This window comes from Elephas maximus, chromosome 16 (genome assembly GCF_024166365.1).
Source record: "Elephas maximus indicus isolate mEleMax1 chromosome 16, mEleMax1 primary haplotype, whole genome shotgun sequence".
Lineage (NCBI taxonomy): Eukaryota > Metazoa > Chordata > Mammalia > Proboscidea > Elephantidae > Elephas > Elephas maximus.
The window spans coordinates 17,696,693-17,713,421 of record NC_064834.1 but is presented as its reverse complement, the minus strand read 5'-3'; the positions used below and the strand labels follow the sequence as shown (position 1 = coordinate 17,713,421).

General features: G+C 42.3%; 1 protein-coding gene across 2 annotated transcripts in view; it reads right to left on the bottom strand.

The window, feature by feature from the left end:
- Positions 1-11,004: 11,004 nt before the first annotated feature.
- Positions 11,005-16,729, bottom strand: part of PPA1 (inorganic pyrophosphatase 1) — a 31,328-nt gene continuing 25,603 nt past the window's right edge. For both annotated transcript variants that reach the window (XM_049855823.1, XM_049855822.1), the window contains exons 9-11: positions 16,522-16,591; positions 15,253-15,295; positions 11,005-11,344 (exon numbers count right to left, since the gene is read on the bottom strand). In XM_049855823.1, coding sequence (XP_049711780.1) covers positions 11,313-11,344; positions 15,253-15,295; positions 16,522-16,591 — 145 coding nt within the window. In that variant the 3' untranslated portion in view covers positions 11,005-11,312. The remainder of the gene's footprint in view (positions 11,345-15,252; positions 15,296-16,521; positions 16,592-16,729) is intronic.

The window sequence follows — 16,729 nt, the reverse complement described above, 5'->3', positions numbered from 1 at the left end:
TGAGACAGTTCGCCTCTGTAACACATGGGGTCACTATGGGGTCACTGTGAGTCAAAAAATAAATAAGTAAGGCATAATGATGACGGTGGAACAACATGGTGGACAAATTTACGTCACTGAACTGTACGTGCGAAGATGGTTGAGATGGCAAATATTTTGTTACCTACACATTTACCACAATAAGAAAACATAAGGAATAAAACAATGGTGAATACGTGACACCTTAACTACCTCATCACCCCCCACATAGGGGAAAAAAAAGCTCATCTATTATTCTTTGAAATCTATAATATGGCTGTATTTCTCTTTCTTGCACACACACACACACAAACTTCCCTGTCTCCTTCCTGGCTGAATCCTAGAGAGTTGTAATAGTTCCTGGTACATGGCATTCCTGTCAAGCTTCAAAGTCAGGAGGAAACAGATTTGGCTCTTTGGGTAATTTTTTGGTGTTTTGCTTCCCTCTGTTTTTCCTTGGGAAAGGGAATTTTTTCAAAAAGAAGGGAGATCTATGCTCCTGGTTACTCTTCTACATTCAAATCCTTCTGGTAGATTCCTTGTGGCTTCTCCCTTGGAGGCACTATACACCTTGCAACAGAGGGGAAAGCCCAAGCACTAGATGGGGCCCTCGAAGTGCCCTCCTCAACCTGAGAACGTGTTCTACTTCCTGTGACTTCCCACCACAACCTGTACCTTTCTGCCACTTGGAGTCATACAGGGAAAGAAGCAAACTATCCCCATGGCAGGAAGTGGAGAGGAAAAGCACACCATGCCATTTCAATGAGTTTGTACCTCAGGTACCAACTTGTCACCTCACACACTCTGAGAGAAGCTATGAACATATCCTGACACGGCAAAGGTCATGACCCTTTTTTATATCTTTCCCCCTCCTCTGCAGTTTCAGAATCATATAAATGTGATTGACCTTAATATCAGCTCCCAATCACCTGTCTTGTCCCCTTTAGTCACAGAGAGTTTTTTTCTCCTACCTCATCCCTGCCCTACTGGGGCTATATCAGAATCATAGAAACACAACATCTTCCATGTTAAAATGTAGGCTCAAGGTTTTGAGCCTTGTTTTACAAAATGAGGAAACTGAACCTTGTTTTACAAACAGAGAGAAGAAAAGACCTGCCCCCTGTCACACAAAGCCAGGCCAGAACTCAGGCGTCATGACTTCCAGCACAGAGCTCTTTCCCACAGTGCTCTGCAAACTTTGCCTCTGAATTTACCCAAACAGCAGAAGAAAGTGATCTTTTACTCCTGGGGTCTGGTAGCATAGCCCTAAGAAGGTAGCCACAAACAGCTAATTGGCCTGAAATAGCATGTTTTCTCTTAAAAAATCATGGAAAACTAGCATTCAAAACCCTAACATACCTGAGTCTTTTAACCTATGAATAACCTTAACTATTCACAATGTCTACCCTGTGGCTTTACTGCCCACTGGCACAGGCTGTGTACCCATGGGGTGGAGAAACTCCAGCAAGGAAAGTCACACATCCTTCCACCGTGATTCCCACTCAGAACCTCTTCTTTGTGGAAGCAGGCAATCACCAGGCTGTTTGCTCTATCAACTTGAGGAGTGCAATGAAGCGGTTATGTTCCTGACTGTTTGAAAACCCGCTGGAGAGTGGATCAGTATGTACTCCCTGAATTCCTACTCTGGGCTTGGTACTGTGTGAGGTGACTGGCATATGATCGTGTCGGTGACACGACCCCTGCCTGTGAGACCACTTAGGGATACAAGTTTTGTGCTCTCAATCTCTTTCAATGAGCTGGGAAGAGAGACAATGATGCTAGGGAAACAGACTTGAAGCAGAAATGTTCCTCCCCCAGCAGGCAAGAACAGGAGGACAGGCCCAGACGAGGATGGCCTTGGGTTCACACGTGCAGGAGCAAGGAGCAGCATTTTCACATTGGAACGCGCATACTTTGTGAAGTGTGATCAAGCTGCTTGAAGCTAGATAAGGCTGGAATGTTAGAGCTGGAAGAGAACTGGCTCAAGCCCCTCATTTTGCAGGTGTGGAGACTGTGGCCCAGAGAAAGGGGTCTAGCTTGCTCAGCCTGAGTGTCTTAGGTACCTAGTGCTGCTGTAACACAAATACCACAAGTGGGTGGCTTTAAGGAACAGGCATTTATCTCCTCATAGTTCTGGATGTTAAAAGTCCAAATCAGGGTCTCGGCCGTGCCAATCCCACACATTCCTTGGTTCCTTGGCTTGTAGACAATCCTCACATGGTATCTCCTCCCCCCACCCCCGTGTGTCTTGTGTCTGTTCTAGTCAAGTGATTAGGTTGGATGCGCCCTCTACTAGTGTGGCCTCATTAATGTAACAAAAGAAAACTGTATTTCTGAACAGGATCACATCCACAGGGCCAGGAATTCAACACATATTTTGAGGGGACACAATTCAATCCGTAACAGTGATCCTGCTGGTTGGTCCCTTGAGACCACCTCAAAGTGAAACCAGTATCAAGTAGCTTGTCAGCTACTTGTAAGTATGGGGAGTTCTGTGGGACTGGATGGTGTCTTCCATCTGCCTTCCCAGCATCTAGGACAGTGCCTGACACAAACTGTGCTCAGAGACCTCAGGTAGGTTCCTTAACCTTCCTAGGCCCACGTTCCTCATATTAACACTCAGCTCACTGTTGCTAAGTGAATGAAACAAATTCAAGCACTGGAAGCCCATAGCACAGGGCCTGACATTTAGGAGGTGCTCATTAGTGGGAGCTATGCCTGTGGTTAGGCACTTGCTGAATGATCTCACATTGATTTTATTAAGGCCTACTGAGAAATCATTTGCCGATCTCCGAAATTTATGACTACAGCGGTGTTTTCAAACATTGGAATGCTTCAGGATCTCCTGGGGAACCATTAAAAATTAGATTCCAGGGTTTGACCCCTCCCAGTTGATTCAGTATGTTTAACTTTTTTTTTTTTTTTTAAAACAAATACCGTAAACCAGTTGCCGTTGAGTGCACCCTTACGGCGACCCTGTGTATGGCAGAGTAGAGCTGTACTCCGTAGGGTTTTCAAAGGCTGATTTTTTGGAAGTACATTGTCATGCCTTTCTTCTGAGGTACCTAAGGGTAGGCTTGAACCTCCAACTTTTCAGCTAGCACATTAACCATTTGCAACACCCAGGGACTTCCTGTAACAACTATCTCAGGTGAGTCAGTGCAGGTGGTCCAGGCACCACTTGGCCAGAGGCTGCCTCAGGCTGGGAGCCCTTCTTCCACTGCTATGCTGACTGAGCACCTCGCGCTGGGATCCCCTTCTGCTTCATGTACTTTTCTTTAAAAAAAAATTTTTTTTTTAATAAGTCATATATACCCGTTGCCGTTGAGTCGATTCCAACTCATAGCAACTTATAGGACAGAGTAGAACTGCCCCATAGAGTTTCCAAGGAGTGCCTGGTGGACTCAAGCTGCTGACCTTTTGGTTAGCAGCCACAGCACTTAACCACTACGCAACCAGGGTTTCCAGGCTTTTAGAAAAAAACAATTCAAAGAGTACAAAAGCTTGTCAGGTGGGAAGGGAACTTCCTGGACCCCATCTCTTTCTTGCTTAACTCCACATTCCCACTTCCCAGAGGTAATCATGGTAAATTGTGTTTTTTTTTTTTTCTAGAAACTTTCTATGCCCATACAAGCATATCGATTCCTCTGTTTCTTCCCAACGCTCCCTTTGTAAAACATACAAATAGGATCATCTGATAGAGCAGGGGTTGGCAAACTTTTCCTGTAAAGGGTCAAATAGGAAATATTTTTGGTGTTATGGGCCCATATGGCCTCTGTCCCAACTGATCGATTCTGTTGTTGTAAAAGAAGGCAGCCACAGGCATTTGGAAAGGAACAGGTGTAGCTGGTTTCTGATAAAATCGTATTTAGGAAACAGGCTGTGGGCTGGATTTGGCATGCAGGCCATAGTTTGCTGGCCCCTGCTCTGAAGTTCTACTCTGTCCTATAAGTTGCTATGAGTTGGAATCGACTCAACGGCAACGGGTATGTATGACTTATTTAAAAAAAATTTTTTTTTAAAGAAAACTTTCTCTATTCACTCATATCTCTTGAACGGCTTTTCCAAATCTGCCCCTGCAGTGACCTCTGTAACTGCTGCGTGGGATGGGTAATGTATTTAACCATTCCTCTTTTGGGCACTGAGATCTATTTCCAGGTCCTGCTCTTATAAACAAGGCTGCCATACACTGTGTGCCTGCTCAGCTGTTCTGTGGAATGAACGTGTGGGGTAGAATTGCTGAGGCAGAGTGAGTATAAACTTTAAATTTTAAAAGGTTATTTAAAAATTGCTCCTTTTATAATTCAGATTGCCACATAACCTTGTGCTTTTCATTGCTAAATCTTATTCCTGGTGAGTATTTTCTGTTCTTTTAAAGGTTTTGTAATAACCAAGGAAAAGACCCCAAAGATGAACAGAGGCAGCAATGAACCGTGTGGCAATCGATTCAGATGTTTACCTCTTAAATAAATACTTTTCCACCAGGAAGCAATTTGCACAGCATTCCTGTCAATGTCAAAGCAAATCCTCTCCTGCCAGGAGGCTCCCAGAAAGCTGTAGGTACCTCTTTTTCTACGTGTAAAGAACAGTATAGGCAAACGCACCATTTAGGCCCTTGCAGAGTGAATACACTTATCAGACAGGAAATAATTGCTACTAGAGCCGCAGCACTTGCAGGTCTGGGTTCAGCCATGATGACGATGAGTTTTGAATTTCCAATTTGTGTTCTCATTTGGACCCTTTACACAATTGGGCCGACGCTTCAGGTTCCCTTCTGAGAAACGCACTATCACACTCAGTGTTGTTGCGATTACAACTATGAACAACCAGCACTCATAGGGCACCGTCTGTGATGCTGGCACCAGGCTAGGTCCTTAGGTCCTTCACATACATTCCCTTATTTTTCACACCAACCGTGTGATGATGATATTATCACTGTTTTACAGATGGGAAAACTAAAGCTCAGATGAGGTAAGTAACTTGCCCAGGGTTATATAGTTAAGTCAGGCTCACAAGCCCTTGAAAAAAATACAATCATATGCTGCGTTGAAACCTGGTGAAGCCCTTGCAGTAAACGAAATCTCAGTATAAGAGAACAAAACCATCTATAGCCTGTGACCCTGCAATCTACCCTTGGAAATGTATCCTTAGAAAACAATTCCAAAGAAAAAAACTATGCCATAGATACCAAAGAGCTAAAACATTAGAAGCAACAAAATTTAACAAAAGGGGACTATCTAAGCAGATAAGGAGACATCAGTTTCATGGAGCATTCAATGCTCATTAACGAAGATTGTGCAGACTGAGAACAACATCAAACAGTGGACAAACCACTGGTCTCAGAGTCAGATGGCCTGGGCTTAAGTCCCGCCTCCACCACTTTCTGAGGGATCTTGGACAAGTTACTTAGGTTCTCTGAGTCTCTTTTTTTCCTCACTAAAAAAGGTAAGATTACTTATCTGTGTATTAAATGAGATAACCATGTCAAAGTACCCAGCATTTTCACTAACTGCTGTTTCCTTCATTCCAAGGGAAACTGTTGATGACAAGCGTGGAAGATTGTTATTTCCAAGAACAGCTGCAACAGTACCTCCTATCCCACAACCTCTTCTTCTTTTTTTTTTAATTAACTTTTATTAAGCTTCAAGTGAACATTTACAAATCCAATCAGTCTGTCACATGTAAGTTTACATACATCTTACTCCCTTCTCCCACTTGTTCTCCCCCTATTGAGTCAGCCCTTTCAGTCTTTCGTTTCGTGCCAATTTTGCCATCTTCCCTCTCTCTCTATCTTCCCATCCCCCCTCCAGTCAAGAGTTGCCAACACACTCTCCAGTGTCCACCTGATTTAATTAGCTCTCTCTTCATCAGCATCTCTCTCCCCACCGCTGACCAGTCCCTTTCATGTCTGATGAGTTGTCTTCGGGGATGGTTCCTGTCCTGTGCCAACAGAAGGTCTGGGGAGCATTGCTGCCGGGATTTCTCTACTCGCAGTCAGACCATTAAGTATGGTCTTTTTATGAGAATTTCGGGTCTGCATCCCCACAACCTCTTCTTACAGGTGACTTTGACACTGCTGCCATCAAGAAGTGGGGTCTGCATTCCCTACCCTTAAATTTGGGGTGGCTTACATAGAAGTGACGCCATGTGACTTGTCGTAAGAGGCGATACTTCTGCCTGGTTCACTTGGGACACTAGTTTTTGGAACCCAGACACCACACTGCGGGGACACTCAAGTAGCCACATGGAAAGACCACATGTAGGTGTTCCAGCCAACAGTGACGACTGAGGTCATAGCCAACAGCTATTGTCAACTACCAGACATGCAAGCAAGCAAGCTTCAGACAATTCCTGTCTCATGCTGTCAACCTTCAAGTCTTTGGTCCCAGACATTGTGGAGCAGAGATAAACCAACCCAGCAATCTCCTTCCTGAATTCCCAACCACAGAATCCATGGGCATAGTGAAACGTTTGTTGCTTTATGTCACAGTTTGGGGTGGTTTGTTATGCAGCAAGTGATAACAAAAATGAGAGTGGAACAAAGATGGAATCCACATTTTCCCAGGACACATTCTAATGGAGACTCTGTAAAGTTTACAATAACAGTAACTCAACATCATTTCTCTGGTTCAGCCCCAGTAAGCAAAATTTCTAACTCCAGTCCTTCTCAATCAGTTTGGGAGGTCCCTGGGGGTAGCCCTTTCAGCAGCTAACTTGATGTCCCCTCCTTGCTCAGTCTGGGTTCCAGGAAAGATTCTGACAGTTCCTGGCATTTAACCTAGGCAATGGTGCGTGGCACCCAAGTAGCTAGAGCCCCCTTCTGCTCCTCGCATTGACCAAATGGCTCTCCTTGCAGCGACCAGCAAAAACGTACAACAGACACACCCTTCCACAGAGCAGGGCTGCCTGCTACTTCCTACTTTCTCATAGAAATGTAAATGATTTACTTTTCATTCAGACTCTCGTGGGCCCATCTCCCTGGGCTTTGGATAGGAATCCACGGAGACTGGGCAAGGGGGCAATCTTGAAACACATTCTGTGGTGCTCAAAATCTTTGCCCCAACTTGGCAACCCATCATCCTTGTGCTGATGCGTACCACTTGATTCCCTCAGGATGAGTTCCTGTCTAGGAGGCTTCTTGGTTCTTTGAGGAATTAAAGGCCCCAAAGGGCTTGGTCAGCTGGCACTGCAGACCTGTCATCACAATCTGTCATGCTCCATAGGCCTCTGGGTCCTCCTGGCTCTGCTGGGCTGTATGTACAGTGTCACAACCACATAAAAGCTCTAGCACACATGAACATGAAGAGGAAACACAGTAAACTCCACAAAAGCCTAGGCCATGTTTATGGCATCTACTTACATGCTTAGGACCCGGTAGTACCTGGCACATACTGGCTGGTAATTTGAGATTTGTGAAATAAAGGAATATGAAATTAAAGTATTTCTATTGTTGGTAGGAACAGGAGCAGGTTTGAATTTTTTTTCCTTTAATGCTATGCTGTTTTATAATGGAGTCCCTCGGTGGTACCAACTATTGTTTTCAGCTGCTAACTAGAAAGTCAGCAGTTTGAGTCTACCCAGAAGCACCTAAGAAGAAAGGCCTCATGGTCTAGTTCTGAAAAGTCAGCCACTGAAAACCCTATGGAGCACGGTTCTACTCTGACACACAGGGGTTCACTGTGAGTCAAAATCAAGTTGATGGCAACTGGTTTCAGTCTTATAATAAGAACGAAGAAATCCTGCCTTGGCAACTTAAAGTCCAATCATCTCGGAACAGAACACTGTTTTTGCTGTGATTCCATCTTTGAGACTGGAGTACAAACATATCAAGAATATAAATATTCTTGTGACTTGGCCACACATTTGATTTTTATAGCAGAGAAATATCACTTCAAATTTTAGCTAAATGTAATACTCAGGCAAAACCAATCTTTACAGTGGAGTGACTTAGGGAACCAGGTTTACTCATCGGTATTATGGTTTTATGACAAGATTTCAGAGGTTCACTGCATTGATCTGCATTAGCAAATGTCAAAAATTCAAGCTGTCTAGTACACAATGCTGGGGAAGCCAGCACAACTTGTATAAGGCAAGGTCATGGAAGCTCCACAGACACATCCAAACTCCCTGAGGGGACCAAATTGCTGGGCTGAGGGCTGTGGTGACCATGGTCTCAGGGAACATCTAGCTCAATTGGCATAACTTAGTTTATAAAGAAAATGTTCTACGTTCTACTTTGGTGAGTAGCATCTGGGGTCTTAAAAGCCTGTGAGTTGCCATCTAAGATATACCACTGGTCTCACCCCTTCAGGAGCAAGTGAGAATGAAGAAAACTAAAGATACCAGGGAAAGATTAGTCCAAAGGACTAATGGACCACATCTACCACAGCCTCCACCAGGCTGAGTCCAGCACAACTAGATGGTGCCCAGCTACCACCACTGACTACTCTGACAGGGATCACAATAGAGGGTCCCCAACACAGCTGGAGAAAAATTTCAAACAAAATTCTAAATCACAAAAAAAGATCAGACATACTGTCCTGACAAAGGCTGGAGAAACCCCAAGAGTATGGCCCCCAGACACTCTTTTAGCTCAGTAATGAAGTCACTCCTGAGGTTCACCTTTCATCCAGAGAGTGGAGAGGTCCATAAAACAAAACAAAACTAAAGGGGCACACCAGCCCAGGGACAAGGACTAGAAGGCAAGAGAGGACAGGAAAGCTGGTAATAGGGAACCCAAGGTCGAGAAGGGAGAGTGTTGACATGTCATGGGGTCGTTAACCAATGTCATAAAACAATACGTGTACTGTTTAATGAGAAACTAGTTTGTTCTGTAAACTTTCATCTAAAGTACAATAAAAAAAATTCAAGCTGTGTAAACTCATGTTTAAATTTAAAAAAAAAAAAAGAAAGAAGAACTCTAATCTTGAATATCCAACTGCCTCCTTGACATGTGCCAGTAGGGTATCTAATAAATACCTTAAATCCACCATGTCTCAAAAGAACTATTAATTTCACCTCTAAACTCACTCCTCTCAAAGTCTCTCCCAGCTCAATAAATGGACCATCACGTAGTCCTTTGTTCAAGCCAAAAGTCTAGGAGTTATTGTTAAGTACTTTCCTTTCCTCATCTCCCTTCTTCAAGCCATCAGCAAGACCTGTTGGCATTACCTCGGAACATGCTGATCTACTTCTTTCCGTGTCCACAGCTCTCCCCCGGACCCAAGTCTTCATTTCCTACCAGGAATACTGCAATAGCTTAGCTGGTTTCCCAACATCGTTCATTCACCTTGTTCCACAAATAATTTCGACATTTGGAACACATCAGTAGGAAAAATAGGCCAAAGTCTGCTCTTGTGGAGGTCAATGTTCGTGAAGGGAGACAAATATCATAAGTAAATTACGTAGCACATCAGGTGAAAAGTGCTGTCTTCCACAAGAATAGGACTGTGGTGGACACTGGTGCTGCTCACCAATATTTCTGCTTCCCCTCCTCCTGGGCACCACCCCAACTCCTTGAGGTTAGCCATGGCCATAAGGTTTGCATTAGCCAATGAAATTTGAACATCTGTGATGTGTGTCACTTCTGGGCAGAAGCACTTAATTACCAGTGCAAGGCTCCAACATTTCTTCCTCTCACGGAGATCAACAGGAAAAAGTTCTGTTAACGTGGAGGTGTGACACTGAGCTATCACACGGAGGACAGCTGCCTGGGGGCAGGGCACACTCGGTGTGAGAAACCAACTTTTGGTTTTTTTAGTCATTGAAATTGTAGAGCTTGGTGGGCAGAACCTAATCTAACGGACTGTTAAAAGTGACTTCCTCCGTCTGGCTCATCACAGTATCTTCAGTACCTGAAACGGTGCTTGGCACAAAGCCGCGTCTCGAGAACTGTATGTTGAATGGCTATGGTCCAAAGAGTTAGGAATTCTTTTTGGTTTTACCACACAGATAACTTTTATCCAGCATCCTGGATGAGGAGGTTTTCCACACATCTAAAACTTCTCCTTGAGAGTATTATGCATTTCCTTGCTTTAACAGAGGAGCGGCAGCTTTCCAGAGAGGAGCTTGTAAAGGAGAACAATGGAGTACAACTACCACCGGGGTATCTGTGGAAGACTGGTGCACTATACCAATATTAATGTCCTGGATGTGATATGCTAATATTACAAAATGTTACCATTGAGAGAAACCAGGCAAAGCATACAAGCAGTCTCTCCACATTATTTATTACAACTGCGTGTGGATCTATAACCATCTCAATAAACATTTCAATAAAAAAAAAAAAGTCGGACTGTTTACTACATGCCGTTACATGAAAAATGTCTGTTTTATAGTTGAGGGGATTTAGGTTTAGAGTGGCTGGTAACTGACCTAAGGTTACAAGGCTAGTAAGTAGATGGGCTAAGATTCAGGCTCAGGTCTATCCAGCAACAAAGCCCATGACCTTAATCACAAAGCTGTTACTCAGAATGTAATGTGAGTGACTTAAGGATCCAATTAGTTGATTATGGAAGTAAAAATGTAATTATGTCACTTCAAAAGGTGAGCATGTTTGTGCTTCCTGCAAATATGATCTAAATTAAAAAAACCTTTTGCTCCACAATAAACCAAACCCATTGCCATTGAGTCAATTCCGACTCACAGCGACCCTATACGACAGAGTAGAACTACCGCATAGAGTTTCCAAGGAGCGCCTGGTAGGTTTGAACTGCTGCCCCTGAATGGTTAGCAGCCGTAGCTCTTAACCACTACACCATCAGGGTTTCCATAGCATGTCAGAAACTAGGTAATAAAGCATAGTATCAAGACTACTATAAGTAAAAGAAATTTCATTCTTAAGTTCCTAAAAATGGGCAGTCAGTTTTAGCTTAATAATTATAAAACTGAATTTTAAGATCATTGGTAGAAATCAAACACTAAAAGGTACCTATGTCTGCTTGGTAACGTTAGGTTCAGATTAAAATAAAAACACCCTAAACAGAGTTTCAGCAAAATCATTTTATTTCCAAACACATGGTCTACATATTTATGTGCTTACCTTGGACATCTATTCACAAATGACTAACACGTCTTCCAAGTTACAGCAACCATCTTGATATGTAAGCATGTATTAAGTTATCTTAGTTGATATGAGAAATGTTTTTCAACAGGCAATATTCTGAATATATAGGATTGGTGACAGCAGAATTCGCTTTATAAACTTAAAGCTTGGAAAAGCTACCACTTTTGCATCTAATACTTCCAGATGAAAAGAATGCAGCAGTATCAGCTTGTGTTCCAGAGAGATCTCACTAGTTTTTCTGGTGATGAAACCATTTATCCACTGTATTCAGAGAAAAGAAAAACAAATTAGAATTCCTGGTATGAATCAAAATTACTCCCAACATGTAACAATAAAATAAGCCAATAAAAATATACTTGCTTTAATGGATGCTACCAGGGATTACTTTAATACAAACATGCATACATGCCAAGTTCCGCTACAGCGAAAGCAGGTATTTGTCACAGTGCTTTCCTTTGGGCTCCCCTAAGATGTGAATCCTGCAGAAGTGTGCTTTGCAAACTTGTTTTCTAAGTGGTAGAGCTCTTTTCTCACAGAAGGTCTTTCTTCTCTGTAAGAAGGACCTTACAGAGAATCCTAACATCTAAAAGGAGAGAGAACCAGAACTGTTTTCTGGGGGAAGGAAGCAGAGGCTAGCCTCTCAGGATCCCTCCCACAGTGCCCACAAGGCATTCGTAGGAACTCAGAGGAAAACAGCCTGTCACAGTTTGGAAACTGCTGTGATAGAATGTGACAGCCAAAGTGGAATGTAGCAGCCCACCTTTCCTCTCATGTACACTATGGACCCCAATGTTGTTGTTGTTGTTAGGTGCCGTCGAGTCGGTTCCGACACATAGCAACCCTATGCACAACAGAATGAAACACCGCCCAGTCCTGCGCCATCCTTACAATCGTTGTTATTATGCTTGAGCTCATTGTTGCAGCCACTGTGTCAATCCACCTTGTTGAGGGTCTTCCTCTTTTCCACTGACCCTGTACTCTGCCAAGCATGATGTCCTTCTCCAGGGACTGATCCCTCCTGACAACACGTCCAAAGTATGTAAGACGCAGTCTCGCCATCCTTGCCTCTAAGGAGCATTCTGGCTACACTTCTTTCAAGACAGATTTGTTCGTTCTTTTGGCAGTCCATGGCATATTCAATATTCTTCGCCAACACCACAATTCAAAGGTGTCAACTCCTCTTTGGTCTTCCTTATTCATTGTCCAGCTTTCACATGCATATGATGTGATTGAAAATACCATGGCTTGGGTCAGGTGCACCTTAGTCTTCAGGGTGATATCTTTGCTCTTCAACACTTTGAAGAGGTCCTTTGCAGCAGATTTGCCCAATGCATCGTGTCTCTTGATTTCGTGACTGCTGCTTCCATGGCTGTTGATTATGGACCCAAGTAAAATGAAATCCTTGACAACTTCAATCTTTTCTCCGTTTATCATGATGTTGCTCATTGATCCAGTAGTGAGGATTTTTGTTTTCTTTATGTTGAGGTGTAATCCATACCGAAGGCTGTGGTCTTTGATCTTTATTAGTAAGTGCTTCAAGTCCTCTTCACTTGCAGCAAGCAAGGTTGTGTTATCTGCATAATGCAGGTTGTTAATGAGTCTTCCTCTAATCCTGATGCCCTGTTTTTCTTCATATAGTCCAGCTTCTCAGATTATTTGCTCAGCATACAGATTAAATAGGTATGGTGAAAGAATACAACCCTGACACGCACCTTTCCTGACTTTAAACCAATCAGTATCCCCTTGTCCTGTCTGAACAACCGCCTCTTGATCTCTGTGAAGGTTCTTCATGAGCACAATTAAGTGTTCTGGAATTCCCATTCTTTGCAATGTTATCCATAGTTTCTTATGATCCACACAGTCGAATGCTTTTGCATAGTCAATAAAACACAGGTATAAACATCTTTCTGGTATTCTCTGCTTTCAGCCAGGATCCATCTGACATCAGCAATGATATCCCTGGTTCCACGTCCTCTTCTGAATCTGGCCTGAATTTCTGGCCGTTCCCTGTCGATATACTGCTGCAGCCATTCTTGCATGATCTTCAGCAAAATTTTGCTTGCATGTAATATTAATGATATTGTTCTATAATTTCCACATTCGGTTGGATCACCTTTCTTGGGAATAGGCATAAATATGGATCTCTTCTAGTCAGTTGGCCAGGAAGCTGTCTTCCATATTTCTTGGCATAGACGACTGAGCTCCTCCAGTGCTGCATCTGTTTGTTGAAACATCTCAATTGATATTCCATCAATTCCTGGAGCCTTGTTTTTCACCAATGCCTTCAGAGCAGCTTGGACTTCTTCCTTCAGTACCCTCGGTTCCTGATCATATGCCACCTCTTGAAATGGTTGAACATCGGCTAATTCTTTTTGGTATAATGACTCTGTGTATTCCTTCCATCTTCTTTTGATGCTTCGTGCATTGTTTAATATTTTCCCCATGGAATCTTTCACTATTGCAACGCGAGGCTTGAATTTTTTCTCTAGTTCTTTCCGCTTGAGAAACGCCGAGAGTGTTCTTCCCTTTTGGTTTTCCATCTCTAGCTCTTTGCACATGTCATTATAATACTTTGTCTTCTAGAGAGGCCCTTTGAAATCTTCTGTTCCGTTCTTTTACTTCATCAATTCTTCCTTTTGCTTTAGCTGCTTGGCACTCAAGAGCAAGTTTCAGAGTCTCCTCTGACATCCATCTTGGTCTTTTCTTTCTTTCCTATCTTTTCAGTGGCCTCTTGCTTTCTTCATGGATGATGTCCTTGATGTCATTCCACGACTTGTCTGGTCTCTGGTCACTAGTGTTCAATGCGTAAAATCTATTATTCAGATGGTCTCTAAGTTCAGGTGGAATATACTCAAGGTCATATTTTGGCTGTCATGGACTTGCTCTGATTTTCTTCACTTTCAGCTTGAACTTGCATATGAGCAATTGATGGTCTGTTCCACAGTCGGCCCCTGGCCTTGTCCTGACTAATGATATTGAGCTTTTCCGTCGTCTCTTTCCACAGATGTAGTCAATTTGATTTCTGTGTGTTCCATCTGGTGAGGTCCACATGTATAGTTGCCGTTTATGTTGGTGAAAGAAGGTACTTGCAATGAAGAAGTCGTTGGTCTTACAAAATTCTATCATTCGATCTCCAGCACTGTTTCTATCACCAAGGCCATATTTTCCAACTACTGATCCTTCTTCTTTGTTTAAAACTTTCACATTCCAATTGCCAGTAATTATCAATGCATCTTGATTGCATGTTTGATCAATTTCAGACAGCAGCAGCTGATAAAAATCTTCTATTTCTTCATCTTTAGCCCTAGTGGTTGGTGGGTAAATTTGAATAACAGTCGTATTAACTGGTCTTCCTTTCAGGCGTATGGATATTATCCTATCACTGACAGCGTTGTACTTCAGGATAGATCTTGAAATGTTGTTTTTGACGATGAATGCAACACCATTCCTCTTCGAATTGTCATTCCCAGCATGGTAGACTATATGATTGCCTGATTCAAAATGGCCAATACCAGTCTATTTCAGCTCACTGATGCCTAGGATATCCATGTTTATGCGTTCCATTTCATTTTTGATGACTTTCAATTTTCCTAGATTCATACTTCGTACATTCCAAGTTCCGATTATTAATGGATGTTTGCAGCTGTTTCTTCTCATTTTGAGTCATGCCACATCAGCAAATGAAGGTCCCGAAAGCCTTACTCCATCCACATCATTAAGGTCGACTCTACTCTGAGGAGGCAGCTCTTCTCCAGTCATCTTTTGAGTGCCTTCCAACCTGGGCGGCTCATCTTCCAGCACTATATCAGACAATGTTCCGCTGCTATTCATAAGGTTTTCACTGGCTAATGTTTTTCAGATGTAGACTGCCGGGTCCTTCTTCCTAGTCTGCCTTAGTCTGGAAGCTCAGCTGAAACCTGTCCTCCATGGGTGACCCTGCTGGTATCTGAATACCGGTGGCATAGCTTTCAGCATCACAGCAACACTCGAGCCCCCACAGTAAGGCAAACTGACAGACACGTGGGGGATGAACCCCAATATGCTTCCTCTTTTCCCCTTCCTTCCCTATTTCCATACCCTATGTATGTGGTATGAAAGTATATATGTATGCTTTTCCCCATACATACACATCATTTTTAACATTAATTTTACTGGAATGTAGACCTTACCGTCTGTTGGTATTGTGCAGGCAGATTCACAAGGTGGTGGTAACTAAAATAAAATATTTAAATGTACTAGTTAGTCCCAGAGAAAAAGAAGCTACAAAGTATACTGACACGAAAATTAAAAAGAATATTAACAGAAGAAGACTACGTCAGTTTTTAGGCTCTAAAAATAATTTATAACATATAGGAACTATGCAAGGTTTGCGCCACTGTGCTAAGACACAGCAAAAAATTAAAGCCTCCTGGCTTTTAATGATACCTGAAAAACAGAAAACCAAACCAAACCCATTGCTGTCGAGTCAACTCGGACTCACAGCGACTCTACAAAACAGAGCAGAACTACCCTATAGGGTTTCCAAGAAGCGGCTGGTGGATTCAAACTGCCATCCTTACGGTTAGCAGCCAAGTTCTTAACCACTGCACTACCAGGGCTCCTTTAATGACACACAGGAGAATAAATAATAAAAATAAAAATAAATTTTTTTAAGAAATAAAGAATAAAAACAATTTTATACACATGTAATGATTTTATATGCATACATAAACATAAAATACGAACGAAGTGTAGTCACAGGAAAGTTAAAATAGTTAACTACTGGCTAACCTAATCATTGGCTTCCTATTTTCTTACTCATCTCAACTTTAAGCGCCAGGATTCATACATAAATAAAGACAGGTCTAAATATAAGGGGCTTCATTGTTAAATTGTCCTTTTTTCTTCTACTATCTCATGTACAAGGCAGTAAAAAGTCAGACTTCCTTTTCTTTCGTTTTCTTATTTAATATTGTAAATCAGAACAAATCAGTCTTTTGGCTAATCCAAATCAGATAATTAAAGATAGTACAAAAACATAATTATTCACTTGATGGATTGTTTATTTCTAGTATTATAAACCACACCTATAATGGTACTGCAAATTCGATAAATTCCTCAGTCCTTGCTATAACCAGGCCAAGTAAACTTGCATTGGTTCTCTTGTATAAAATGGCTTATAAAAAGTACACACACTCAGGTAGCTCAGTACATTCTCAGATCATTTTGATTTTTACAAATTATACTACTGTGCTATCTGTCCAATTCATGGTTGGCTAGGACCACTCTTCAGCCTCTCCCCTCAAATACCGAGCTGTATGTGCTCCTGGCTTATAATTTCACACAGGAATATGCACATAGGAGCTACTCAAATATTTGCCGAAAGAAATACTTCTCTCTGCACTTAGTACAATTTTTAGCCATCAAGTATTTTTTTAAAAAAGGAAACTTTTACACACAGCATCCACAATGGCTTTGGCAGCATCGGGGTCACACTTGAAGGGGCTCTCAGACACCGTTGTATTCATGCTGTTAAATAAAACAAACGCATTTCTGAGTCACACTAGCAAAAGTTTGTGTTAGGAGTTAAACAATAACCTGATGATTTAGCTCTGTCATGTGTCATAAAGAAAAATTTAAAAATTGGGAAAATTCTCTTCTGATACA